The 26,260-nt window shown below is 39.9% G+C and overlaps 3 protein-coding genes across 4 annotated transcripts in view; 1 reads left to right on the top strand and 2 right to left on the bottom strand.

Annotated features, from left to right (window-relative positions):
* LOC108046941 (transcription factor 20) overlaps positions 1 to 11,995 on the bottom strand; it is a 39,862-nt gene extending 27,867 nt beyond the window's left edge. The window contains exon 1 of one of the 2 annotated variants that reach the window (XM_017126923.2): positions 11,889 to 11,995. Coding sequence is in view for 1 of the 2 variants with exons in the window: in XM_017126917.2 (XP_016982406.1) it covers positions 8,337 to 8,709 (373 nt within the window). In the remaining variant the exon portion in view is untranslated. Of the gene's footprint in view, positions 1 to 8,336; positions 9,431 to 11,888 lie in introns of those variants that run through there. The other variant, XM_017126917.2, reaches the window with a different exon arrangement.
* Positions 11,996 to 18,093: 6,098 nt separating this feature from the next.
* Positions 18,094 to 21,077, top strand: LOC108046979. Its single transcript, XM_017126983.2, has 3 exons — positions 18,094 to 18,739; positions 19,908 to 20,219; positions 20,555 to 21,077. Exons 1-3 carry the CDS (start codon positions 18,197 to 18,199, stop codon positions 20,963 to 20,965), a joined length of 1,266 nt encoding a protein of 421 aa, XP_016982472.2. The 5' UTR covers positions 18,094 to 18,196; the 3' UTR covers positions 20,966 to 21,077.
* LOC108046977 (protein O-mannosyl-transferase 2) lies at positions 21,053 to 25,543 on the bottom strand. The gene is made up of 11 exons (XM_017126982.2): positions 25,291 to 25,543; positions 25,142 to 25,225; positions 24,994 to 25,078; positions 24,826 to 24,930; positions 24,643 to 24,751; positions 23,314 to 23,888; positions 22,790 to 22,996; positions 22,481 to 22,721; positions 22,270 to 22,418; positions 21,787 to 22,204; positions 21,053 to 21,593 (listed from the first exon to the last, which is right to left on the bottom strand). The coding sequence occupies exons 1-11, from the start codon at positions 25,398 to 25,400 to the stop codon at positions 21,400 to 21,402; spliced, it is 2,277 nt and encodes a 758-aa protein (XP_016982471.1). The 5' UTR covers positions 25,401 to 25,543; the 3' UTR covers positions 21,053 to 21,399.
* Positions 25,544 to 26,260: the final 717 nt, after the last annotated feature.

Raw genomic sequence — 26,260 nt, 5'->3', positions numbered from 1 at the left:
AGTTAAAAATGATACATAAATAATACTTTAAATATTAATTAATAATAAAAACTCTGTTCAATAGGCATTTTGGGCACTGTGCGATTGTTAAACACGTGAGACATTTCTGTTTGTCTGTGAACGAACCTTAATCCCCTACAGCTTCATGCATTTCCTAAAACCATTTACTTGTTAAGGTTTTAATTTGTGTTCCAAACTTTTTAAAAGCTTCTATACGTACTAAGTAAGTGTAGATGAATTAAGACTACTCCTTTCAAGTGAATAATCTAATTCGGTATCCATTGTTTTAAAGACATTCCGATCGAATACTGTATACAATTACTTTTGGTCATGTAAAGGGGGTTGTGTATATACTTGTATGTACATATGTTGAATGCCCCAAAAAAACACGTACGTTGGACATGCACTATTTGAGTTCTGGTACTGCACGTACTTCTATTAACATCTGCCTCTAACCCACGCAACTATATTCACTATATTCCAACCCCCGAAAAGATTTACCCCTAACCACATTCAAACTTTCCACAAACTGCGTCAGCGAATTGTTATTGACGTTATTAGGAATATAATCGAACCCCTCTGAATCGGCTGATCGTATCGAATAGGCCGAGCACCCCCAAACTTTTCCACCCACCTCTTAAACTAATAACTCTTAGCTTTTGGGCCACGTCAGCTAGAAAAGTTTGACATTGTCATCGCTGGGAATCGCTTGAATTATTGATGGATAAATGTACTTGGTGATTGACAGGGGTTTTACAATATTGTATCTCATTAAACCAAATGGGAATTAAGTTGGTATCATACATATTTTTGCTTTGCTATTTTTATATATTTTCTATATATATATTATACGATTTTCAGATAAAAACTGAAATTCCTGAAATTTAAATGAAAGTGTAGTTCACAATTTCCAGAATAATAAACCAGGTAAAGTTATGCAATTATAACAACTAAAGGGAACTTCCAAGGCATTTGCATAAAACAAAACCAAGCGCAAAAGTTTCAGTTTAAATAAAGCAACTTATTTTTTCATATATAAAGTGCATTTCAGTAATTGACTCGAACTCTGAGATAAAGCCTATCTGAATGTAAAACTCATATTCTTTGTTTGAAAGACACAACACGTGTCCTTGGCCAATTATTATGTGTAATCCCAATGAGCGATTTCAGACGGTTTCATTTCATCATATCATCATTTCAGGAAAAAGGGAGCAGAAGGGGTCGCAATTGGGTTGGGAAACACTGTCTGGGCAAAAGCCTCCCCCAACTTTTTATCTACGTGTTTTGGGTTCAACGAATTATTTGTTGTCCGAACTCCGGCAAATGTTAATGACTCGACGCCTTTGCACAACCCCTACTATATAGTACACCACGGGTCCATACAGTATATAGACGCCATATAGCATACAACATTGAACTTGTTGGGGCTGTTGTCTTCTGTCTGCCTCGATTCCATTTGCCAACCCATCTGGCCGGGTGAGTTTTGGCTTTCTGCTTTTTGCTTTGTGTTTTGTGTGCTTTGGGTGTTGGGTTTGTGTTTTGGCCATTGAACCTGATTCCCCGCTCACTAGAGACACCTCCCGATGTTGTCTTATTTACTTTTTTTTTTTGGTGCCCCCACACACCCACCCACCGGTGGTTTAATGTGCTGTCGACCTTTCTGGTGCACAGAGGAAAATAACGCATCTTTAACCTGACATCAACCCGCATTTTCCAAGGATATGAACCTCCAACAAGCTTTAGAAATGTCAACAGGGTAATAAACCCATTACCAAACAAAAAGTTTATTAACTTAATATAAAAGATAAAATTGCTTTCTATAAACCCTTCTTAAAGTTTTGGAAAACCGACTAAGAAATTTCTCTACCTGTAAAAACCAATTTAATTTATGCGCCAGCCCGACATTTATACGAAATTGCATTTCGGGCTAATTGTTTTCGAAACGCAACAAGTTTTATATAAATATTGTTATGAATATAAATAAATATATGGTATACGTTTCTAAATTCCCGACTCTTGGCAAATGCGCAATTTCGAATTGAATCTCGAAGTGGTTTTGGCCTTTTTCGACACTTCTTCTTGAATTATGTTATATTACTTGAAAAACAAAGTCGCTAACCTTGTGTTGGCAATATCTTTAGGGATGTCGGCACTTACTCGGAGATATAGTGAAGTCTTGTTGCGCAGACAATCGTTATGAAGAGGTTTTACTCACCTGTAAATAAACAATTCATGAACAATAAACAAATGTTTCACAAATGCAAAAACTAACATAAAGTTAGTAACATAAGTATAAGTTAAAAGATACAATTTTTTAGGGCTGAAGTTTGCTGTGCAAATAAGTTTTTAAATCGCATTTGCATGTGCGTCTTTGACTATTTAATTAAAAATATACATGCTGCAGTGAAAATGAATTTATTTCTTTTTTATCACATAAATAATAATAGAAATTTTAAATATTTTTCAAAGATAAACTCATATTATTTTGCTTATAATAATTTCAAAATATACAACATTGAAAAATAGTTCAATTTTAATGTTTAATTTAAGTACTGTACTAATGTCTGATTTTTACTTTAACAAAAAGTCTGCAGTTCAAAATCAATGAAAAACAAGAAAGGAAAGCTAACTTCGGACGGAGCCGAAGTTGATATACCCTTGCAGAATATTCTGTAAATTATATTCTTCAAAATTATTCATATGGTGTATTCTTAATACTCATAAAAAGTCCTAACTTCCTAACTTTAAAAACACCAAAGTTATGGCATTTCCAATCGTTCAGTTATATGGCAGCTATAGGATATAGTCGGCCGATCCTTATGAAATTTGGTAGGTCGGATTGATTGGCCAAAAATAAAACCCATAGAAAATCCCAACTTAACTTTACAAACACCAAAGTTATGGCATTTCCGATCAATCAATTATATGGCGGCTATAGGATATAGTCGTCCGATCCTTATGAAATTCGGTAGGTCGGATTAATTGGCCAAAAATAAAACTCTTAGAAAATCCCAACTTCCTAACTTTAAAAACACCAAAGTTATGGCATTTCCGATCGTTCAGTTATATGGCAGCTATATGATATAGTTGCCCGATCCGGCTCGTTCCGACTTATATACTACCTGCAATAGAAAGACAACTTTTGGGAAAGTTTCAAGCAGATAGCTTTAAAACTGAGGGACTAGTTTGCGTAGAAACGGACGGACGGACAGACGGACAGACGGACGGACAGACGGACAGACGGACAGACGGACGGACAGACGGACATGGCTAGATCGACTCTCCTGGTGATGCTGATCAAGAATATATATACTTTATAGGGTCGGAAATGTCTCCTTCACTGCGTTGCAAACTTTTGACTGAAATTATAATACCCTCTGCAAGGGTATAAAAAAACCAAGTTATTTAACTAAATCATGCGATATCTGGCGAAAGTTCAATTACGTTTTTCATTTCCCTCGCTACCAAAGGAAACTTTGAACTTTCAAAAAAAGCGAAAAAACAGCGAATAAAGCTCGTATCGGTGTAACGAACCGATATTGTTGCTTTAGCTATTGTTGTTTATATATTTGTTGTTGCTGGCTACAATATTACACACTTATAGCAAAGCGTGTGCGCTTTTATCGGTCACCGAAAAGGAGAGAGTGCGAAATACATATTGTAGATATTGCGAAAGTGAGAGCAACTTCTGTTCGGCAAAAAAAATTCAAGGACGTCGGGAGGGGCGGAGAAAGGGGGCGTGTGCCGTTGCAGGTGCTTGAACTTTTCTCTAGCTGCAGATAAGAAAACAACAATTACTGTAGCGCATGTCTCTGTAGAATCAGGTGTTTGTGGGTGACTGAACCGCTGCTCTCCTCTCACGAAACACACCCCCCTCCCCACCCCTATTCCCACCCCCAACTCCTTCCACCCACCGCCCCTGCGACCTTGCCAACTTGGCTGCAGCGGATATTGTTGGGGTAGGAACTGAGTCACTGGACAAATAGCTACACGATTTGTCATACTTTTAATAGTTTTTATTTTTATTAATAATTTGTCATTGCTAAAAAAATACACAAAATATTTTAATTGAATCAGAAGAATGCTTCTGCATCTGAAACCTATATTTGATAATTATTCAATCATTTGAAATAATCTTTATAAATAACTCAACGACTTGCAAATTATTATGGTGACATCTGCGTTTCCCCGTTCCAAGTGAATTGTCCCCCAATAATCAATAAATTGCGAATTATCATCAATATGCAATGTGCCTGGCAATCGTGGCGCTCATGGTCTCGGGCCATAAAAATAATTATTAAGAACAACAGCGGATTGTTTTCGTTTCACGCGAGCACTTCCTGCCTCTTTTCTCAGCGCCTTTGTTCATCTGCCACAGGAAGTAATCCCCAGACATGTATGTATATATGTTGTATATGTGCACTCTATATATACCCCGCACTTTCGTGTAGATTACGTTTGTAAACACGTTTGAGCGATTTGGCTGGAAAAAAAGGGAGGCGGGGTATTGGCAAGCCACCTGCCTGCCGGATCCCAAAAACCCAAAAAGAGATCCCAAAAACATAAACAAAATAAGATAAAGTGCAACCTGCAGCGGCTTTTTAATGCGGAAATCGAACAACTCTGAACGTTTTCGTCCGGAAGTTGGATTTTGCTTTATTGAATTTATTTATTTATATTTAATTGCCTTTTCGATTGTTAATCCTTTGGCGGTTGGATAAACGTAACTCTATACAAGGTAATTAAATCCGTTTTTACAAAGCTAGTTAATATATATTTTGCATACCGGGGGTCTTACTTTACATTTTTATACCTCTGCAGAGAAAATTATAATTTGCAAACTAGTCTCTCAGTCTTAAATCATATTTGGCGTATACGTAATATTGGATTTCGGATAGCTAGCTCTGAAAATTCTAAACAAAATTGGTTCATTCCTTTAAATTAAATTTCTAAACAATTTCTAAACAATAATTGCTTTTAACATTGTCTAAAGTTTTAAAAGTTCTTTAATTTATTAAGCTCATCAATAGTCAGACATGGCGTATACGTAATATAGTTTTTCTTTCGAAGTTCAAATCGTTACTTTCATACCTTTGCAAAGGGTTAATCTGGACATGCTCGCTTGTCCGTCCGTTTTTTACAAAAACTAGTCTCTCAGTCTTAAACCATATTTGGCGTATACGTAATATGAGATTTTGGATAGCTATGTCTAAAAACTCTAAACAAAATTGGTTCATTCCTCTAAATTAATTTTTTAACCAATATTTGTTTATTGCTTTTAACATTGCCTACAGTGAGTATAGGTTCTTTGAATTCGTAAACTCATCAATATTCATGCATGGCGTATACGTAATATAGTTTCTTTCGAAGTTCTAATTAGTATTTTCATACCACTTCTAAGCCCATAACTTTTCTTACAGACATTCGATTGCAAAGGGGCATACCTCAAAATAATTGTGGTTTAATTCTCTAAACATCTGTGTTTTTACTTTCCTTTTTTTTTTTTGGTCGATTTTTCGTCATTTTTAATGATGTTACCCCTTTCCAAATTTACGAAAAATAGGTTTGCAGAAAAATGCCAAAAACTGCACTTCTAAGTTCATAACTTTTCTTGTAGACATCCGATTTCAAAGTGACATACCTCAAAATAATTGTGGCTTAATTCTCTAAACATCTGTGTTTTTACTTTCCTTTTTTTTTTTTGGTCAATTTTTCGTCATTTTTAATGATGTTACCCCTTTCCAAATTTACGAAAAATAGGTTTGCAGAAAAATGCCAAAAACCGCACTTCTAAGCTCATAACTTTTCTTGTAGACATCCGATTTCAAAGTGACATACCTCAAAATAATTGTGGTTTAATTCTCTAAAGATCTGTGTTTTTACTTTCCTTTTTTTTTTTGGTCGATTTTTCGTCATTTTTAATGATGTTACCCCTTTCCAAATTTACGAAAAATAGGTTTGCAGAAAAATGCCAAAAACTGCACTTCTAAGTTCATAACTTTTCTTGTAGACATCCGATTTCAAAGTGACATACCTCAAAATAATTGTGGTTTAATTCTCTAAACATCTGTGTTTTTACTTTCCTTTTTTTTTTTTGGTCAATTTTTCGTCATTTTTAATGATGTTACCCCTTTCCAAATTTACGAAAAATAGGTTTGCAGAAAAATGCCAAAAACTGCACTTCTAAGTTCATAACTTTTCTTGTAGACATCCGATTTCAAAGTGACATACCTCAAAATAATTGTGGTTTAATTCTCTAAACATCTGTGTTTTTACTTTCCTTTTTTTTTTTGGTCAATTTTTCGTCATTTTTAATGATGTTACCCCTTTCCAAATTTACGAAAAATAGGTTTGCAGAAAAATGCCAAAAACCGCACTTCTAAGCTCATAACTTTTCTTGTAGACATCCGATTTCAAAGTGACATACCTCAAAATAATTGTGGTTTAATTCTCTAAACATCTGTGTTTTTACTTTCCTTTTTTTTTTTGGTCGATTTTTCGTCATTTTTAATGATGTTACCCCTTTCCAAATTTTCGAAAAATGGCTTTGCAGAAAAGTGGCAAAAAACTGCACTTCTAAGCTCATAACTTTTCTTAGAGACATCCGATTTGGAAGTGGCATATCTCAAAATGATTGTGGTTTAATTCTCTAAAAATCTGTGTTTTTACTTTACTTTTTTTTTTGGTCGATTTTTCAACGAATTTTCAATGACTCTTTTATAACTATCAGTAGTTCGATGCGCTCTGAATTGAGTTAATCACTGCGCCTTGTCGATCATTTAATCTAGAATGTTTACGAGCATTAAGTACTCTTCATATGGATGTGGACACATGCAAATGTTTGATTACTCGCAAGAGTGTTTGTGCATTAAATGCGCTTCGCGATTTACATTTCCGAGTTCTGAAGGCCAAACGAGTGAAAAGTTTTCGCAGATATCAACTGAGCTTTCGCAAATTGAATTCTACTGCGTCTTAGGTGCATTGAACCTATTGTTTATTTAATTTCACGAGCTTTCGATATGGGGCGCTAAGTAGAAACTGCTGATGTTTTTGGCAAATGCCAATGCCATTGCCAAAAAAATCGAAAAAACAAAAAAAGAAGAACATTTCTCCTGCCCCTTAGCCACCATTTCGGGCATTAAATTCAACCTCGAAAACAAACTTTTCTTTCGGCGGCGAAGTTCATTGACGTACTTTGACCTCGCGAGTGCGTTGCCTTGTCTCCCTCGCTCCTTTGTGATTGTTGTTGATTTTACTGTTGTTGCCGGCGCATTTATTGCATGCGATCATCATCATGACGAAGACGACATCATCATCATTGTCGTTGATGTTTTATTTTCCGTTTTGTTTTCCTCCGCCGCGAGATTGATTCGAGTGGGAGCATCCTTGACCGGTCAAGTTTCGCACTTTGCATTTTGTCCTGACCAGGGCTAGTTGGTGGGTACAGTGGAACCACGTATATTGGACGGAGGTAAACAGTTTTTGATATATTACATTTTGAGAGGATCGTTACATTTATTTTAGTGGCAAAATATAATAGCTTTAATTATATATTTAATATTTTATAATTTTAAATTCTATTAAGAAATACAAAAAGTGCCAAAGGCCTATTCTGTATTCAATTTTAAGTTAGAAAATTTAGGAAGCTAGGAAGCCATAAACACATAATTTCTTTAATCTACTTATGTTGTAAGATCTTAGAAAGGTTACTAAGGTAAAAATGGCATTTTCGTGAGTATTGTTAGTCAATAAAGAGTTTTTATTGTACATTTTTTCAAACCCACGAAGTGAAATTCCTGACGTCTTAGCAATAAACCCAGACGAAACCCCCAACTAATTTGCATGCCTTCGATAAGAATACATTTTATTGAAATTAGTCTGGGAACTGAAAAACAAAAGCCTACAAGTCATCAATTCATGTGCGGGCAGTATCTTGAAATTACAACAGCTTTACACAAAACGTTTTGTTTACATTTAGCTCTGGAATTTGTTGAATAACTTCAGTAGGAAAGCTACAAAAATTCTTTTGCAAATAGTTAAGTAATTAGAAGGTATGTAAAATGCAAAATAGTCAAGATTACAGGGAATAGAAAATAGAGATCCCAAAAAAAAATACAATCTTCCAAGCTTGTGAGATATATAAAGCATTTCGCATCCGTTTTGTACCACTGTGCGTATGGGTGGCAATCAGCTGAGTGCTGCAAGTGTGCACAGCTGTTTTTTAACGTAAACCCGAAACGTGTGGCGTGCGATTAAACCGCATCATAACAAAAAGCGAACGCGAAATAAACAGGCAAAACAGCGCAAAGCAAAGAAGGAAAGAATCACAAACTCACATGTTGCTGCTGTTGATGTAGCTGTTGCTGCTGCTGCTGCTGCTGCTGCATTGCACATATCGTCGTTAGTGGTAAATATTGTCGTTGGATTCGAAGTGGCTGTCGATCTGAATTTCATCCAAAAAGGTCGCGAATTGGAATTGTAATACATTTTTCCCTGTCGCCTAAGAAATGGCCGATTGTAGCCGTTGATGTTGCTGCTGCAGCCGAGGATGTTGCTGCTGCTGCTGCTGTTAATGTTGCTGCTGTTGTTGTTAATGTTGCTCCTTTGTTGTTTACGTAGCTGTTGTTGCTCTAGCTCGGCCTTTCGCTTGATTGCTGCACCATAGGGCTCCAGCATGTTTTCCTTGGCAGCGATTTCCGCCAGCAGCATGTTGCTGCTGCTTCAGTGTTGCACCTTTGTGGCTGCCTCTTGGAGCTGTTTGTCCAGGTGATTATGTTGCTGCTGCCACAATATTGCTGGTGTGTCGCACTATAAATGGCTACTGGTGTTGCTGCTGTAGCTTTAATATGTCCTGTTTCTGTTTTCGCTAGCAAATACCGAATATATTGTTGCCGTATTTGTTGTAACTTCTAGTTCTATTTGCGTCACTATTTCCTCTGGTTGCATCAGCCAAACTCGCATAGCTTGAAGTTATTTTAGCCGAAAAAAGTCTTCTGTTCAGTGGCTGTTACACTCACGGAAAACACAAAGAGTCGTTTGTATATTTCCCGTTTGACGTCACTTCACTTATGATCAGCAAAAACAAAAAAAAAACACTGATCTACGCAGCACTCGAAAGTAAATCCCAGGGCCAAGAAAATTGCACCAGAAAATGCGTTGCCAAATTGGGAACTCGCAAATTCCCCAGTCATCTGCACACTGAATTTACTTTCGCAAACAAAACAAACATGTATACAGTGTGTTAAATCACTATTATTATTAACAAGAATTTAACGGTGAAATTAGCGCTCCACCCAACTGGTTGGACCAACAACAACAAAGTGCCCGCATATGATTGAAGCTCAGAAATGGACTGCCAGCAATTGTTGCTGCCGCTTTTTTGTTCTGCCGACGTCGCAGCCGCCAGAAAAGCAGCAATTTCGCTCTCTCTCGATTTTCGATTTCGAGCGGAATGAAAAAAAGCGGTCGCTTTATGCAAGTGCCATATAGTCTACAGTCTTTGTGCATAATTCCAAGAATATATCAGCGCCAAAGAGTTCAAATGCGCAGGAGAGAATCGTGAGCATGAAAGTTTGCCATTATCACGACGACTATCGGATACCTGTTAGGTATATGGTTTTATACAAAAGATATATTTTAATTATGTTTAAAAAAGCCTATTATCGAGATATGATAAGCCCATTAATGCACACCCACAAAAGAAATAGTAATTAACTATAATAAAATGATATTGCCATCCTGTGTAAACTGTAAACTATTTCGGCATGGTTCAATATTATATGGAACGTAATTTATATAATAGAACATAGCAAATAAGAGATCATATAAATAACAATAGTTCTTATGTAAATAAAAAATAATAAATGCAAGCTAATTTTTAAGTAACAACTTATATACCCTACGTTGCATTAGTTCGGCAGATACAACATGCCGTGGTGCTCCGTAAGATACCAGGTATTATCATATCAGTACCTTCGCTGCCCCAGTCGACGTCGCTGAACTTGCAGAACAAAGAAACCCGCCCGCTGACGCATGCCCCGTATCTCGAATAAGGCTTATATTGCGCCTAACCCAATTCGAGTGTCATCATCTGGTCATGGAGCCCAGTGTTAATGCTGCTGTCTTTATCCCCCAACCTATTCCCGTCTCTTTCGACGGCTATCAACGCGACATTGACCGGTAAAGCTTTCACTTAGAGGACCGCATCGAAAGCACAGTGGGTTTAATTCAACAGTGTGTTTGAAGGAAATAAAACCTTTTTCATAATTTTAGAGCAAGGATACTACATTTTTGTACTGTTTAAAATAACATACAAACAAGTGTATATAAAAGAACAAGCCTTAAAAACACTGATTTTGAATAATTAATTTTAAAACTTTAAAAATAAAGATATATAAAATGTTTAGTTTTTGAAAACTTACCCAATTTTATATTGTTGTTTATTTAATTTAAAAATTCCACCAAAATATTACTTTTAAAGTATGTCAGGAAATTGTTTTCTTTAATTTCATATTATTTTAAGCGATCACATTCACTAGATTGTTTAAAGATTATAATATTGCTTATCAGAAAATGTATTATATCTTGTAAAAACACTATGTTGTATTTAAATGAATCCACAAGACCACTGAAATATAGTTTTTCACGATTAAAAATTCCACTGCTCAAGGGACCTCTCTACTTCGGTGTAAGAAGTCAACTGATCCTCGTCGCCCGCATATTCATATATTTATAAGGGGTCATGTCTGCCTGGACAGTCAAAAAGAGATTAAAAACACATTGTGACCGATAAGGGGTCGACCAGTAGTTATCAGGTAGTTAGTAACGACCCGTCGTCGACCTGATTTAGGGACAATCCGAGGAGGACCTCCCCATGACAAGCTGACGCGTGTCTGCAGAAATTCTCCAGGGATTTACCTGGTTTTATTGGCTTCTAACCCACTGTGCAGGTCTGCGAAAAAAGAAGCTTGCAGTTGTTAAATCTGGGGAGTTTGGGAAATTCTGTGGAGGTCAAGAGGTTTAAACAACCATTTTTACATTTTAGGTAGAATTTATCACCTTACTTTGGAGATAATTCGAAGATGCCCCTTACATCGTTATCTAGTGTTTCTAATAACGTCTGTTGTTACAGTGTTTTAGCGTCTTTTTAGCCATTTAGGTCACCGCTGGTCGGCGGGCGTAGAACTTGGCTAACAAAAGCTTTTCGTTTTTCTGTGATTGCAAACTCGGCTGTTTAACGTTTGATTTTGATAAGAGCGCATTGCTTTTTAATAGTATTTATTTTATTTTGTTTTGAGCTGAAAATTCTAAACAAGTCGACGGATGGGCGATATGAACAAATCGCGGGGCATTGGCGAGCACGTACTGGTTTTTTCATTTGCAATTTGCCACTTTCAAGCGCATCCAGCGAGCGAAGTGCATCTTTCATTGGCAATTGCGTCTCAGCTTTTGGAAATCATTCTCAAGTACAACATATAACGAGCTATTTACGTTCTTTATACCCCTATAATAACACACTGAAGATATGATGAATATGGATATAGATATTTAGCTTAAGCATACGTAGGCACACAAAGCCGCAGATATTATTTCTCATGCCAGACACCTGAGTCACACTTGAGTCCAAATTAGAACACACGCAAAAAATGTAAATAAGCACAAAAATTAATAATAAAGCCGAAATGGAGTCGGCGAGATGCAAACAAATTATCTCAGCGGCAGAAAAGAGCACGAAATGGTGTCACTGTGTCATGTTTGAATTTAAGATGGCAACAAAGAATTCGGACAAGGGGTAAATACGTACATATGTAAAAAGTGGGGTAAATATTTTTGAATTATTTTTTTTGTATACCCTTTCAGGGCCATAAATCTCCCACACACATACTCACCAGCATTTGGGTGTGGAATTGTACTGCCTGGGATTGGTGATCGGTAATCCCGCGGTAATCCCGTTCCTAACCCAGATCCACAACTCGGAAGTCAACTTTTCGCGATCCGCTCGGAAAGCCGTGTGGTTATCAACTAAGCGCCGACGTGAGCTTCAGTCCGAGGAGGGGATAAACAGTGAAAAGTTAAAATCGGTAACCATAAACAATAAACAATAAAGAAACACAAAGGCGGGAAAAACGGATAAACAAGGGCTGAGCGAACAGCTGCGGTCAGAATTACGGAGACAGTATTTTAAGTTAAAAAATAATATAACTTTATATTAATTTGGTCAGATAATAACCCTAGCAAAAATAAAATGTTATTACTATACAGATCTTTGTATAAAGTTCTATCATAAAAAATAATAATCTTTGAATTTGGTTGTTACAAAACATTACCATTCATTTTCCGTTGGCAAAAGAATTTGAAAGAGCATTTTCAGAGCAGGGAACAGGGGGCTCAAATTAACTGGCACTAGAATTTCCACCATGACTGTAAGCCATCGCCGATTTATTCAGCGGGCAAACAAAGCGCAACAAGGCATGAAATACGGTAATTCACCCCCAACCAGTTGATATTGAACTGAGTACCGTTGGGATAGGTCATTCTCCCCGATAATCAAGTAGGGTTGCCGCCCCATCGATAGTACGCAACCCAGTAGGGTTATTGCCAAAATGGCAATCTCACAAGAAGGCTTTGACATAAACGTCAAAGTGAAAGTGCAGATTTTGCCATCAGCGAAAAGGATAAGTCATTCTCATTGTGAACGACAGCCAGTGAATTGTCTGAAAATCAGAAACTTATTGCAAAAGAATTAAAACTGAGTTGTGTGAAGATGAATCGCCCCAAGGAAATCAAGATCCACTCGAGTGTTTGGGTGAGTCTATGGTTTAGTAATGTGGTCCTGATGTCAAGACATTCCTTTGAAGGTTAACAAGAGCTACTCGGGTTTGAATGGTGGTGGCTTCGGACTAGCCACCCCGAATCCGGCACAACGCGTTCCGGAGAATTGGCGTCGTTTTCCGGGGGCCGTGCAGAATGGCCAGCGGGCAGCGGGCAGCAACTTCGGGGCCACCCGGAAGCCCCACCCCCCGAAGATGGAGGGCCCCCGGAGCGCCCAGTCCGCGGTGGGCCCCAGGCACACCAGCCCCACGGCCATGACCCGCCGTCTTGGCCAGTTGCCCACCAACCGGACCCAGAGCCCCCGGGGTCCAAGACCAAGTCCAAGTGCCATGGCCAACGAGCCGTTCTTCGCCAGCAACCTGAAGTACTATCCGCACCTGCCGCAGCCGCTATGGGTGGGCCAGTACCAGACTTACGCCGAGATCAAGGAGGCCATGTCGAGCGGCAACCACTCGCAGATCAGGGCACCCATGCCGCCGGAGAGCCATCTGCTCCACCGCCGTCCCAGTTCCCCGGCCCCCCAGGTGCCCGACGAGCCGCCCAGCCCGGCGCCTTGCCGCCGCTACTCGATGACCCGCCGCGGTCCCGTCCGCACGGGGAGCACCCTGGCCAACATCCTGCTCTCGGCCGGCAGCCATCTGCTGCGCCAGCCATTCCCGGAGATCCAGCGCCAGATGCAGGTGCAAATGCAGCAGCCGGTGCAGGACCCGCTCTTCACCCAGTTCCTGGCCCGCCAGGAGGGGCTGCGCGCCAGTCTTCTGGACGCCGAGGTGGTGGCCCACGGCTCATCCGAACCGGATTTCCAACGCCCTTCCACATCGAAAGCTGCGCAGAAGCTGGCCAAGAATTCCAAGCCCAAGCTGTCGTTCTCTTCCTCGGCTGAAGCCTCTACCTCGAAGATGTACGGCGACTAACAGCTGCTAAAATTAATAATAACATTAATATAACTGTAATAAATATACCATGAACAGGCTAACAGGTTATTATACAGGATAGGCAAATGTTATGGCTATGAAAATATAATTAGATGTAGCAATAATATTTATGTATATAACATTTGTATTAGCTAGCAGTTGAATTTTAATTTCAATTACAGCTAAATAAACATTTTATTAAATCGTTCTAGAATTAATTTTACTTAACAGTATTTTAAAAATGGATGGCTGGCATTTACGTTTTAATTTCAATGCCTTTAGAATGAGCATTATCATATGAAGCTTCCCTAAAAGTAGATTTGATTCGCCTGAAAACATAGAACATCGCTAGGAATGTGCCAAATTGATTGATTAGCGTTGCGTTGGACCATGTACTTCATCTCGCTGATAGCGGGTCCAAAATTAGATGCCCTATCTAATAATGCTCATCTTTTGATAATTGTGGCAGCGCATCTGTGGGTCGCGCAGGCCCAAACAATTATGGTAAGAACTATTATTCAAGCAGTTTACAGCCTGAAGAGGGCTCGTACCAGCGCTCTTGGATTTCAGTCCAAAGTTGCCAATTCACAATTAATAGCCGGCATTTGGTTCAAGTTTAATGCATTTTTTGCGCAGCAGTAAATTGCCGAATGGGCGGACTATTGCAATCTCTGACTTTGGCGGCGTGCCGCCATCGCGCCCTCTCTTTCTGACCCCTCTCTTTCTGACCCCTCTTCCCATCCCGCTCTGCCTTCGCAGAATAAAAACATGACAACAGCAGCAGATATGACATGAAAAGCCAAGTAAACATTTGTTGCTACTTGAGTTTTGACACAATTCGAGGACTGCAAGTGGTTCGGCCCAATGCGACCTGGAAATGCCCTACATACAAACCCTTTTCATTTTGAAGGCCATAAATATCGTTATGTACTGTGATATAGTTTTGTAAGTTGAATACCAGAATTTCAGTTGTTTGCTATTCCGAATCTATATGGATATATCTATACATTTAATGGTCAAATTATGTGCTTCATAGTGTCGAGAATCGCAATGTTTATCTATTGTGGCATGTCGATTTACGATCTTCAGATAGGATTGTCTGGGAATCGATGTTTACCTAGATTGTTCCTATTGTTTCTGCTATATTGTGTTGGTCAGCGAGTAATGCGCTCGGTAGAAGTATGTGAAGGTTTTGTATTTGCCTGCTTAGGGCTGTGCACACAAACAGATTGCGGTCGTAACGCCGTAGGTCATACTGTCTGCCAGATTGTCATTACTATTCCAGTACATACTAACGGCTAATGTTGTTAAAAACAAGAATAACTATACCCGTTACTCTTCAAGTTAATGGGTATATCGTATTCTTGGAGCAGTATGTAACAGCTAGACATGTCCGTCTATCCGTCCGAGGAAACGTTTAGATCTCGGGAACTAGAAAGTTGGGACATGACATGGGGATGTTAGTGCTGCCTACGCAGCTCAAGAATGTTGGCATTGCGCTTTTGATTAATAAATAATGTAAAAACATTCAATGTTGTTTATTTTTTTAGAGACTTTAAAAAAATATACTTTCATTTGCTTTTCTTTTATATTTTATATTTTTATTGGATTTTCCATAACCACAATAATGTTAACAAAATATACACTTCATTTTAATGTGAATGTAAATTTAAAGGTAAACTTTTTAAATGTTAATGTTAATATTAATGTTAATATAAAAATAAATGTTAATTTTACTGTTAATGTTACTGTTAATGTTACTGTTAAAGTTACTGTTAAAGTTACTGTTAATGTTACAGTTAATGTTAATGTTAATGTTACTGTTAATGTTACTGCTAATGTACTGTTAATGTTACTGTTAATGTTAATGCTAAATGAATGTAAGTGTTAATGCTAATGCTAATAATAATAATTTCGCAAGTGTGAATTTATAATTCCCAAGCAGTTCTAGCTAGAAATTCACGACCTAGGGGCTGAGGTAGTCGAAATATCAGTTGACCCCGATGAAAAAAGTTTTGTGTGGGTGTGTTTCCTGAGGGGCTGCAGATGCATGGTGATATTATTTGACTTGGATTGGTCATCAGGAGGATCAAGGACCTTTCAAGGTATGCCGCAATTGTCCTGATTTATTCTTTGAATTAATTTTTTATTTCTCGTTCCAGGTTGTAGGTGTTACGTGCTTTTTCTGAGAGCGGTTATTGTAGATATTTGGCGATACCATCTTCCTTGGACCGGACTCCTGGATGCAGTGCATCAAGGATCTTACGGAGTAAATACTACTTTTTGGAGAGCGGTTATTAGAGATATGGGAGATGCCATCTTACTTGGACCGGACCTTAGGATGCAGTGCATCAAGGATCTTACGAAGTGAGTACCACTTTTAAGATAATTAAAGTAAAATAAATTAACTATTTAAGCAATTAAGTTTAAAAATAAAATCTGATGTAGGAAAATGATTTTCTGAGTTAAAAAGATTTTTACGAAAGCTTCATCCCATAGCTCTTAAACTGAGAGATCGTAGATAGTAAATATTCCATAAATATTTGAATTACACTAATCTTTTCAATTAGTTTTAAATGAAAATCAAATGAAGACTATTCAAAGTTAAAAATGAGCTTAAACCACAACATGTCGATTTGATCTTCGATCCTATATGTTTAATTCCCACCAGATTATGTATATCTATATCTCAATTGCAAATCACGACGTTCGGCTGTCAGTTTTCAATTTGGTTCACTCGCACCGATAACCCTGGTGACCCCGATCGCCGTCCGCCGTACGCCCCTCGGAAACAGAATCCGCAATGCAGATACCGTGAGTCCTACATGGTGCACCATTGCCATGGCCACTTCGTGGCGAAGCACTTTTAATTTTAGATCGCTCTAATCGATCTTCAGTAGTTCAATGCGTCATTTGAGATTAGTTCGTGGCGTAGACTATATAGCTAGCCATAAATATATAATATATAATCGGAAGAGCCGACGAATTCTGGGGTCAAGAGCGATGTCCAAGTAGTTCGATCCGGAGCAGACGCATGGCGAACTAATTAGACGGCGGCCAGACGCGATCATTGGCGACCGGTGATCCGTGAGTGTATAAATTCCATTGTTGTCAAGTTCGATCCGGATTCGCGCACTTAGTTTCGATCCCTGACTTATGCAAGCGGTTTTGGGTTTATCTAGCGCTCGAATCGACCAGTTTGACACACGGCCACGTAGAGGAGCTTCTTTCCACGTCTAACCATTATCGGACTATATAGCCATATAGCCAGTTAGCACGAAGCCCCGATCATGACGCAATGGCTATATGCATCGCTTTATATGCGCGGTAAATCAAAACAAAGACATTGCTCCCCACGTTTGTTTTTGAAGATCTGCCATCTAACGATAAATCACATTCTAGGGTCAGGGTTTTCCAGGAATCTGCAATCTGGTTTACTTGGTTAATATGTTTTGGGAACTTTATATGTGTATTATTCTTTATACCTATGATTTCTAACAGATTTTTTTATTGTTTAGATGAATATGTCTAGTTCAAGGAAACCCTTTCAGCTACCACTTACAGAATATATATTGTGTACCAAGCTATCATATTTTTTGGATGGCTTATGCTGAGAATAATTCCGCATCTATAAATTATCTGAAACTACAACCGATAAGCGCACCCCTATTAGATTTATATATTTAACCACGTGCTGGGCGCCGTAATCACTCAACGGTTCGGTATTCCATGGGTGTTCTACGACAGGTGCAGCAGAACTCTCTCAAAGTTGAGTTCCGTTTCCGCCGGAATAAATATTATTATTCCTGCGACAAGAACTGTACTCGCATTTTTGATATTTGGAACCCAAAAAAAAACAAAAAAAACAGCGAAATATGTTTAATCGAAATACGTATGTGTTATATGGAATGTGCTATATGGACAAAGCAGACGCATTTATCATTTGCTAGGTGCACATACATATGTAGTATACGGATTTGGCTCACCTAGGTGATACGGATGTGTGCGGCAGTTGGGAATTGCAAATACGAGAGGAGTTCGGATGGGAATGGGATCTAGTCGAGTGTCAAGGCCAGGGGCTGCGTTCTCCAAAGGGATTTACCCGAAGATGTTCCAAACACCAAACAATAGCGCATATCATTTCCTTTTTCATGGAACGGGTATCAATTATCGAAAAAGTACGTGGCAGCGGGGGTGGTAACCCCCACTGAAATTCCATCTATGGAGCACCTGATCTATACTACATACCATACATAGTCGATAGAGATATGGTGCGGTCGACGGCGACTGCGAAGCGGGCAGCACCTGAACTGATAAGGGCTCAATATATATAAGTGCGTTGGCGGGGCCACAGTTTCCCAGTTCCCAGTCGAAGCAACCGCTGCAGCAGGTGTCCCGCCCCAAAAAACCCTGTATCAGAATCAGAATCAGAGATCCAGAACCAGGACAGCATGAAGCTGGACGAGAAGCAGAAGCGACTGGGCCAGGAGCCACCCAAGTACCTCAACGAGGACTTCTTCAAGGCTGCCTTGGAGGATGGACTGCGTGACATGCGGGTGGACATCAAGAAGATCATCTTCGCGGAGTCGAGCGGCGGAGGCGGTGAGAACTACTGCAGCAAGATATACAGGGCCAAGGCATTGTATCGCAGCAGCAAGAGGCAGCTGGACGAGGAGCTGGCCCTGATTGTCAAGAGCATCGCCATCACGCCGGCCACCCAGTTCCTCGAGGAGCTGGCCGTCTATCTGCGCGAGAAGATATTCTACTTCGATGTCCTTGGCAAGCTGGAGGTCCTGATCGGCGACGGGTCCAAGTTCGGGGCCAAGTGCCTCTACACCACCCGCGAGCCCATCCAGACGATCGTCTTCGACGACCTCACCCAGTACGGCTACAAGCTGGCCAGCCGGCAGAGTGGCCTCAACGAGGAGCACTGCGTGGTCATCCTCAAGAAGCTGGGCAAGTTCCACGCCAGCTCCATGCTGCTAGCCGAGAAGGTGAGTTGGCTCCAAAAAAATGCATCCTATTTGTAAAATTAATTAAACTTAAAAAACCCCGAAAAAAACCCATAAATCTCTATAATTTTCTATATATAGCTTATAAATATCATATTTCTTTTACTGATAAATCGCATATATATAGCTTTTAAATATCACCTTTCTTTTGCTGATAAATCCTTATACTTTTCCAAATAGAATTTATTAGATAAATTTTCATTACAAAAATTGCAATGAAAAACCATATTTTATTTCACGATATTTCTGTGGTACGCAAAAGATTTAAAAAATATTTATATTTTTGTAAGTTAAGAAAATATTTTACAATATATGATTGCTTAACTCGACGCCATTAAAATATTTGGTTTACACTTTTTGTGCAAAACAAAAATTGGGTTTTACATTTTATGTAGTTCACTCTGGAATAAACCAGCTACAAAGAGAGTCAATAAACTTCTCAAATGATTGTCAAATCATTTAAAACGAATTCCAAAGTTCAATAGAAATACAGAACAAAATTAAAAATTGCTTAATTTCTATCTTGTCACGTGATCATTGCAAATGCAACTGAGATAAGAAATTTTTTAAAGCGCAGTTTAAAAAATGAGGTCATTACTTTCTATTTTAAATTATCAAAATGAAATGCTCTCGGTAATTTAGAAATGGGAAATATTTTTGAATTGCCTCGCGCTCTCACAAAATAGTCACCTTTTATTTATATGATTTTCATTTCATTACACAACTACTAATGCTTCTACAAATATCGATGAGATTGATTAACAATTTGAAAACACAGCTGGCGCCAAACTGCACATTAAAATAAATGTCATTTCCCTATCATGAATGGGGTTTTTGCTGATCAAGTGCCTACGTCAAATGAAGCCAAATGAATGTATATTTGACCATTTAAGTGATCCGGTTTTAGTGACTATAGGTAGTTTGTTGAATATAATAGAAATATACCTACATAATGAGTCTTTGAAATATCTTATTTTAATATAATTTATATTTAACAAGTTAAAATAAGTCAAACTACATTTTATAACATGCCATTTCCTACTCTCACTTGTCCATCCAAAAGCAAATATCAAATCAAAATCAGAAATGGGTAAAGTTTGTTTGTTTTTTTGATTTCATGTTTATTTTATTGGCTTGGAATGTCTTGCAGGAGCCGAGTGTCCGGGAGCACTTCACCACCGGAATGCTGGACGAGAACTACATCCGCACCAACGAGCGGTTCATCAACTTCATGACCCTCCAGTGCCGGACTTTGGCCAACGTGGTGGCCAAGTGGCCCGGATACGAGTTGCTGGCCGAGAAGCTGCACCGCCACTGCGACGACATCAAGGAGAACCTCGTGACCACCGGCCGTACACTGCCCGGAGAGATCACTGTACTGAACCACGGCGACCTGTGGGTGAACAACTTCATGTACAAATACGACGACGAGCAGCCCACCAAGCCCATCGATGCCATATTCGTGAGTGATTTGATTGAGTTTTTGATCTGAAATTACTTGAAAAGTTGTCCAAGTATTTCACACTTTAGTTGGCATTTAGAAATTTAATTTAATACAAGTATAATACAAAACCTAAAGAGAATCGATTCTTTTGAAAGTTTTCGAAAAATTGTGTTGTAATATATTTCACACACTGTCTTCTCATATGGAGACTTATACTTTTTAGGGACTTCTTATTTCCTAAATTATAAAAAATATTTTGTATTTCCAAGACAGGATTGGATATTATTTTCATGTATATTTTTAATATGATACATATTAGAGTTTAATCTACATAGTAATAATTATAATTTCAGGTGGACTTCCAGAACAGCTTCTTCGGCAGCCCGGGCTGCGACATCAACTTCTTCCTGAACAGCAGCGTCCAGCTGGACGTGCTGATCCACCGGCGCGAGTTCCTCATCCAGACGTACTACGCCTCCTTGCGGGACAGCCTGGAGCGGATGCACTCGTCATTTGTGCCCAGCTATGCGGATATCCAGCAGGAGATCCGGGCGAGGGAGCTGTACGGGTTCTTCTCCTCCTACGCCTTCCTGCCGATGGTCACCATGAAGAAGGAGGACTCGTACGACATCAGCATCGAGGCCCTGACGGACCAGGACTTCGCCAAGAAGAAGGTCCAGCTGATGTTCTCCTCCAATCCCCGCACCACGGACACCCTGCGCTACGCCCTGCGCCGTTTCGACGAGCTGGGCATATTCGATTGATCACCGATTTCCGATCGCGGATCTCCAAGGATCTCCAAGGATCCCAGATCCCAGATCCCCAAATCCTTCGATCCATAGGCTTATCAATTCTTTCGCTACTTTTACTAATCGCTTTTTTTTTGTTTTTGTTTGTAAACAGTACGTAGAGTTAAGCATAATCTATACATTAAACATTATATCTACTCATAAATAATAAAAAAAAAGTTGCCTGTTAGGGGTTTTCATATTCACAGAACTTTAAAGGAGTTTCCTCTGAATTAAATAAAGTGTTTGGTTTAAAAAAATGGGACTATCAATTAGTAGCATTATTTCAAATTTAAATTAAATATTTTTTACGCGGACAAAAATGAATTAAATAAATAACTATTCCCAGAAAGAAACTCAACCAAATTAGTGATTAGAAAACCCCAATGGAAAGTCAGAGAATGTATCAACTAGAACTCCCAGGTGGACAGCCACTTGAGGCTGTGCATCGTGGAGTTGGGTTCGTTGGCCAGAGGACCACTCATTCCATAAGCCAGTGGCGAGAAAACGGCAAAGCTGTAGATCAGGATCGAGAGAACCGCTCCCAGGATAACGTGCTGGATCCACCTGGGCAGGACCCTCATTATGTAGTTAAACATTATGCCTTGTGAAATAAGAACGATTTAAGGAGGTTAGAATGTAAAGTTGGTAAATAGCTATAGTATTTGGTACCTATTAATTGTACAGCATTCTTTTGGGCAGTAAAACTACTGACTAGTTTAATTGAAATGCCAATTTTAAATTGGAAAATGGTTGCCAATTTATAGATACCCGATTGTATTGTTTTATGTACTCACCTGTCAGCAAGGAGTTGAAGATCAGGGCCGGAAAGTAGTGGTGGAAGTAGAGCACCCTGCCCATTGCCCAGAAGGGCAGGTAGTGGAGCACCCAGCCCACGAAAAGCCAGGCAGCCGCCCGCAAGGACATCGCCGGCGTGGCTGGTGGTGACCCACTCGACTCCACCGCCGCCAGGACTTTCTCCTCCTCCTCCTCCTGCGAGGGACAGCAGCTGCAGAGCTCCGTGGTGGACAGCTCCGGATCGATGGGGACTGCGTTTTGGGCCTGGGACTGAGCCAGGCCAGCTCTGCGCTGCTGCACAATGGCATTGCACAGGAAGACGGCCACGAAGAGAGCCAGGAACACCAGGTTGCTCCACCAAATCAAGGGATTCCCCAGCAAATAGATGCGGTAGGTGCTGCCGGAGAAGAACTGGCCCTGGAAAGAGAACGGAAGAAGGTGAGTCACCTGCCCGGGCATCGCCAAAAGCCATCTCGACCCACTCTGTAGTTGATGGGCCACTGCCAGGGTCTGCTGGTGACCTCGCCCTCCTTGGGCTTTAGTCCTGCGTTTCCCTGCAGCATGACGGCGTGGGATTCGAGGAAGCGGGCAAAGAACCCGGGGGCATACACGCTGAAGCTCACACTGGGCACTAATTGGGTGAAAGGAATGAGTACTTTGGATAAATGAGAGGTAAAATCACTGGGCACTCACTCAACTTGTGCTCGTTGTCCTCGACATTCCACTGGGAGTACTTGTCGCGCACGTTGAGGTTGCAGGACACCTCCTGCTGCTCGAACCCCCACTTGGGCAGCTGCTTGCCACTGGAGGTCAGAGCGCAGTTCTGCAGCAGGTGGATCAGCTTGAGCCGCGAGGTGACCGTGTGCACCGTCTCGTTGACCTTGCCGCCCACAATCATCACGCGCCAGGCATCGTTGGCATCGCCCACGCCCAACTGGAAGCAGGGATTCGCCGAGGATTACCCCATAAATGGAAGGATCCTTGGATCCGAACCACACTCACCTCGCCGTATCCCGTCACCTGCAGGTGCTTCTTGGTCATCGGCGCCGGTTCGCTGTGGGAGTGCAGGTTCCGCCTGGTCGCCACGTGCTCCAACCGGACGATGTCCCCGTGCCGCAGGATCTGCAGCTTGTCCTTGGGCAGACGCTGCTTGTTGTGCGGCTTGATCAGCCACTTGTTGTTCTCGTCCTTGTGGGTGTAGGTGGTAATCTAAATGGATTGAAATTGAGAAATTTTTAAAATCATTTTTTTTTTGTTTTTTTTTTTATTTGTTAAAAGGGTTGTGTTTCTTAAACAAGTTTACTGCGACCTATGAGGCAGCTTAATCTAATTATATATTGGGGGAAAACAAAATTTAGTCCTTAAGAGTTACTTTTTTTTTTTTTTTTAGTTGTTAAAAGGGTTGTGTTTCTTAAACTAGTTTTTTGGGGGGAAACCAAAATTTAGTCCTTAAGAGTTACATTATATCATATTATATTTAGATAAAAGTTTTACTTTCCCCTTGCAGTGTATTAAGGCCAACTCACCTGCTGCTGCCTGGCACCCGCTCCCTTGGGATACAGGTGGTGATGCGAGTGGAGGTAGCCGCCGCCCGTCTTGTGGTTTTTGATGGTCACCACCGATCCGTAGGCCACATCCCGGGGCATGCTGGCATTGTACAGGGAGTTGCCAATCAGCCTGGACTGAAAGGCCGAGCTGTAGAAGCCATCGCCATTGCCACTGCGATTGAGGACACTCAGGTGGATGTAGAAGAAGAGGGTGTAGAGCAGGATGGGCCAGATGATCAGGGTGATGGCCCGGCAGGCCACCTGCTTTACCGTCTCCAGAATGGGCTGCCCCAGATCGCCCAGGATGAGCCACAGCTCGGTGGCGGTGTGCAGACCCACCAGCAGCACCACGAACAGACCCACGAACTTCACGCTGATCGTGCAGGACAACATGGTGCCGGTGAGGAAGAGCCAGAACCACCAGCGCAGGCCGTAGGATCCTCCGGAGGCGGTGCTCTTCGAGATCTTCACCATGCCCCACACGGAGCCCATCATGAAGAACAGCAGGATGGGGTCCAGGAGGATGTACTGGTTCAGGGTCAGGAGACCCACATCTAAATGGCCAGGGAAAAACATGACATTAGTTACTATTTATCAAGGGACATTCAAATCCATCTCTGAACTTGAAATGAAAAAAAAACACATTAAACAAAAAATGCCATAATTAAGCAGATGTGCTTTTTAGTTTAGGTTAATGCACTCTAATTGTTATAATTGTTATTGTTCATCCAAACTGTTCAACTAATTTGCAAGCAGATATTTTATTGTGGATATTAAAAAACAATGAAATGGGACTTTCAAATGAATCTCTAAACTTAAAATGAAAAAAAAGCATGATAAACAACAAATGCCATAATCATATTTAGGTCAATTCATTATAATGGTTTAAAAATGATCAACTAAACTGTTCAACTAATTTGCTAGCAAATATTTTATTGTCAATATTAAAAAACTTTGAAATAATTATTTACAATTTATGATGGGACTTTTAAATGAATGAAAAAAAGTACGTTAAACAACAAATGCCATAATTAAACAGATAGGCTTTTAAGTTTAGGTTAATGCATTATAAATGTTTAACTAAACTGCTCAACTAAATTGCAAGCAGATATTTTGTTGTGGATATTAAAAACAATGAAATAATTTGCTACAATTTATGATGGGACTTTTAAACGAAAAAAGCACGTTAAACAACAAATGCCTTAGTCAAACAGATGGTCTTTTAGGTTTAGGTTAATGCATTAAAATTGTTTAAAAAATGTTCAACTAATTTGCAAGGAGATATTTTGTTGTGGATATTAAACCTACCAAAAACCAGATAGGCAGCCGAAAGCAAGGCAGCCTCGTGGGATCGCGTCAGATCGTAGACAGTATCGAATCCCATCGGCATGATCAGAGCTCCCAAAGTGGTACAGAACTATGGATAAAAACAATATGTTATTACGTTTAAAGTATTTCTTGGTTTTTGGTTTGGGAATCTCCATTACTCACATATCTCATGCCCTGGTAACGAGTTTCGTTGTACTTGTCCCCAGGTTTCTCGAACGGAAACGTTCCATTGTAGCCGGTCAAGTAGCCAGAGAGTCCAATGAGCATCTTGTGAATAAGAAAATTGTTTAAAATATATTTGTAATATGTAATACTTTCCAGCACTCCCACCTTTCCCAGCGGAGGATGGACATCGAAAAAGAAGGTTCTGTTGATGTACCAACTGCCCATCTTGCCGAAGTGCGTCTCGTCCCAACTGGAAGATGGATAAATGGATTAGGTGCGGTGATCCAATTGCAAGTGGGGCATGCCACATTACCATATGTGATCCGGTTCGGTCACCTTGTAAAAGCGGGTGGCAAAGGTCACAAGGAAGACAGTGGCCAGCAGAAGCCACCAATTCCTGTTGGGTGTAGGAATTTCCAAAGGTTGATTAACATTCTTTCGATCTGACCATGTTTCACTCACCAGTTGGCCTCATTGTTGGCTTTTAGCCCTGCACTCACTGTATTTTTGGCAAGATCTTTGGCAGACCCTCGTCTTGGGCACTTGGGAGTTTTTACCACACTTGCTGCCATAATTATCAAGGTTTTTTAGCAACTGAAATGGGGCATTTCTTTGCCTGTTGCACACGTCAACAAAAACAAGCCAAGAATGCTTTCTCTTTTGCCACTTGATCTTTCCTCTGTCTTGGCCCAAACCGGTCTGCGACTTGGCTTTAACTGTGCTTTGGCCAAACAAATCGTGCTCAGCTGTTCGAGGAGCTGCTTTTTCTGGCTTTATCGATAAATCTCGGCCAAGACGGGTCTTTAACCAGTTTTACTTAATGGTAAGTCTTTCGATTCAGTCGCTACCAGCGAATCTGGTGGCTAGCATCCGTACTAAGTTTTAAGAAACCCATCGTAAAAGTATGCAATACCTTAAAAATAATGAAAATAAATATAAGGTTTCTTTGACAAGATTTAAAGAAAACTGCTGAATTGATGTTGGAATAATAACATCCAGAATTGCTCAGATTTTCTTGTTTTGGTTTTTGTTTAACGATTTGTCACAACCAAATCTTTATAAAACCAATACTTCTCATTCTGTTTTTAGGGGTATGGCCTTATTTCAAGTTTGTTTACATTTAAATTTTAAAAAACTTAAACAATTCCTAAACTGCCATATTTCATCATATTTCATCGCCAGAAAGCCAATTTAAAACCATTTAAAAGATAAAATAAAGACTTTTTGTTTTACAGAGTTTTATTTTTTCACTAAAATTCAAATTCAATATTAACTATTTTTCTGTGTTTTTATAGCCATGAAACAACAACAAGTTAAGACGGCAGGCATCAAATTGAAAGCCGAAACCGGTTGTAGGCCAAAGTTAATGGCCAAAATTGGTGGGTCCATTGAAATGCATTTGTCTCTCAATTCGTTTTCTGTTGCGGTTCAT

This window comes from Drosophila rhopaloa, unplaced genomic scaffold, assembly GCF_018152115.1.
Source record: "Drosophila rhopaloa isolate 14029-0021.01 unplaced genomic scaffold, ASM1815211v1 contig_3, whole genome shotgun sequence".
Lineage (NCBI taxonomy): Eukaryota > Metazoa > Arthropoda > Insecta > Diptera > Drosophilidae > Drosophila > Drosophila rhopaloa.
The sequence above is the reverse complement of the archived record's forward strand: the minus strand, read 5'-3'. Positions and strand labels throughout refer to the sequence as shown.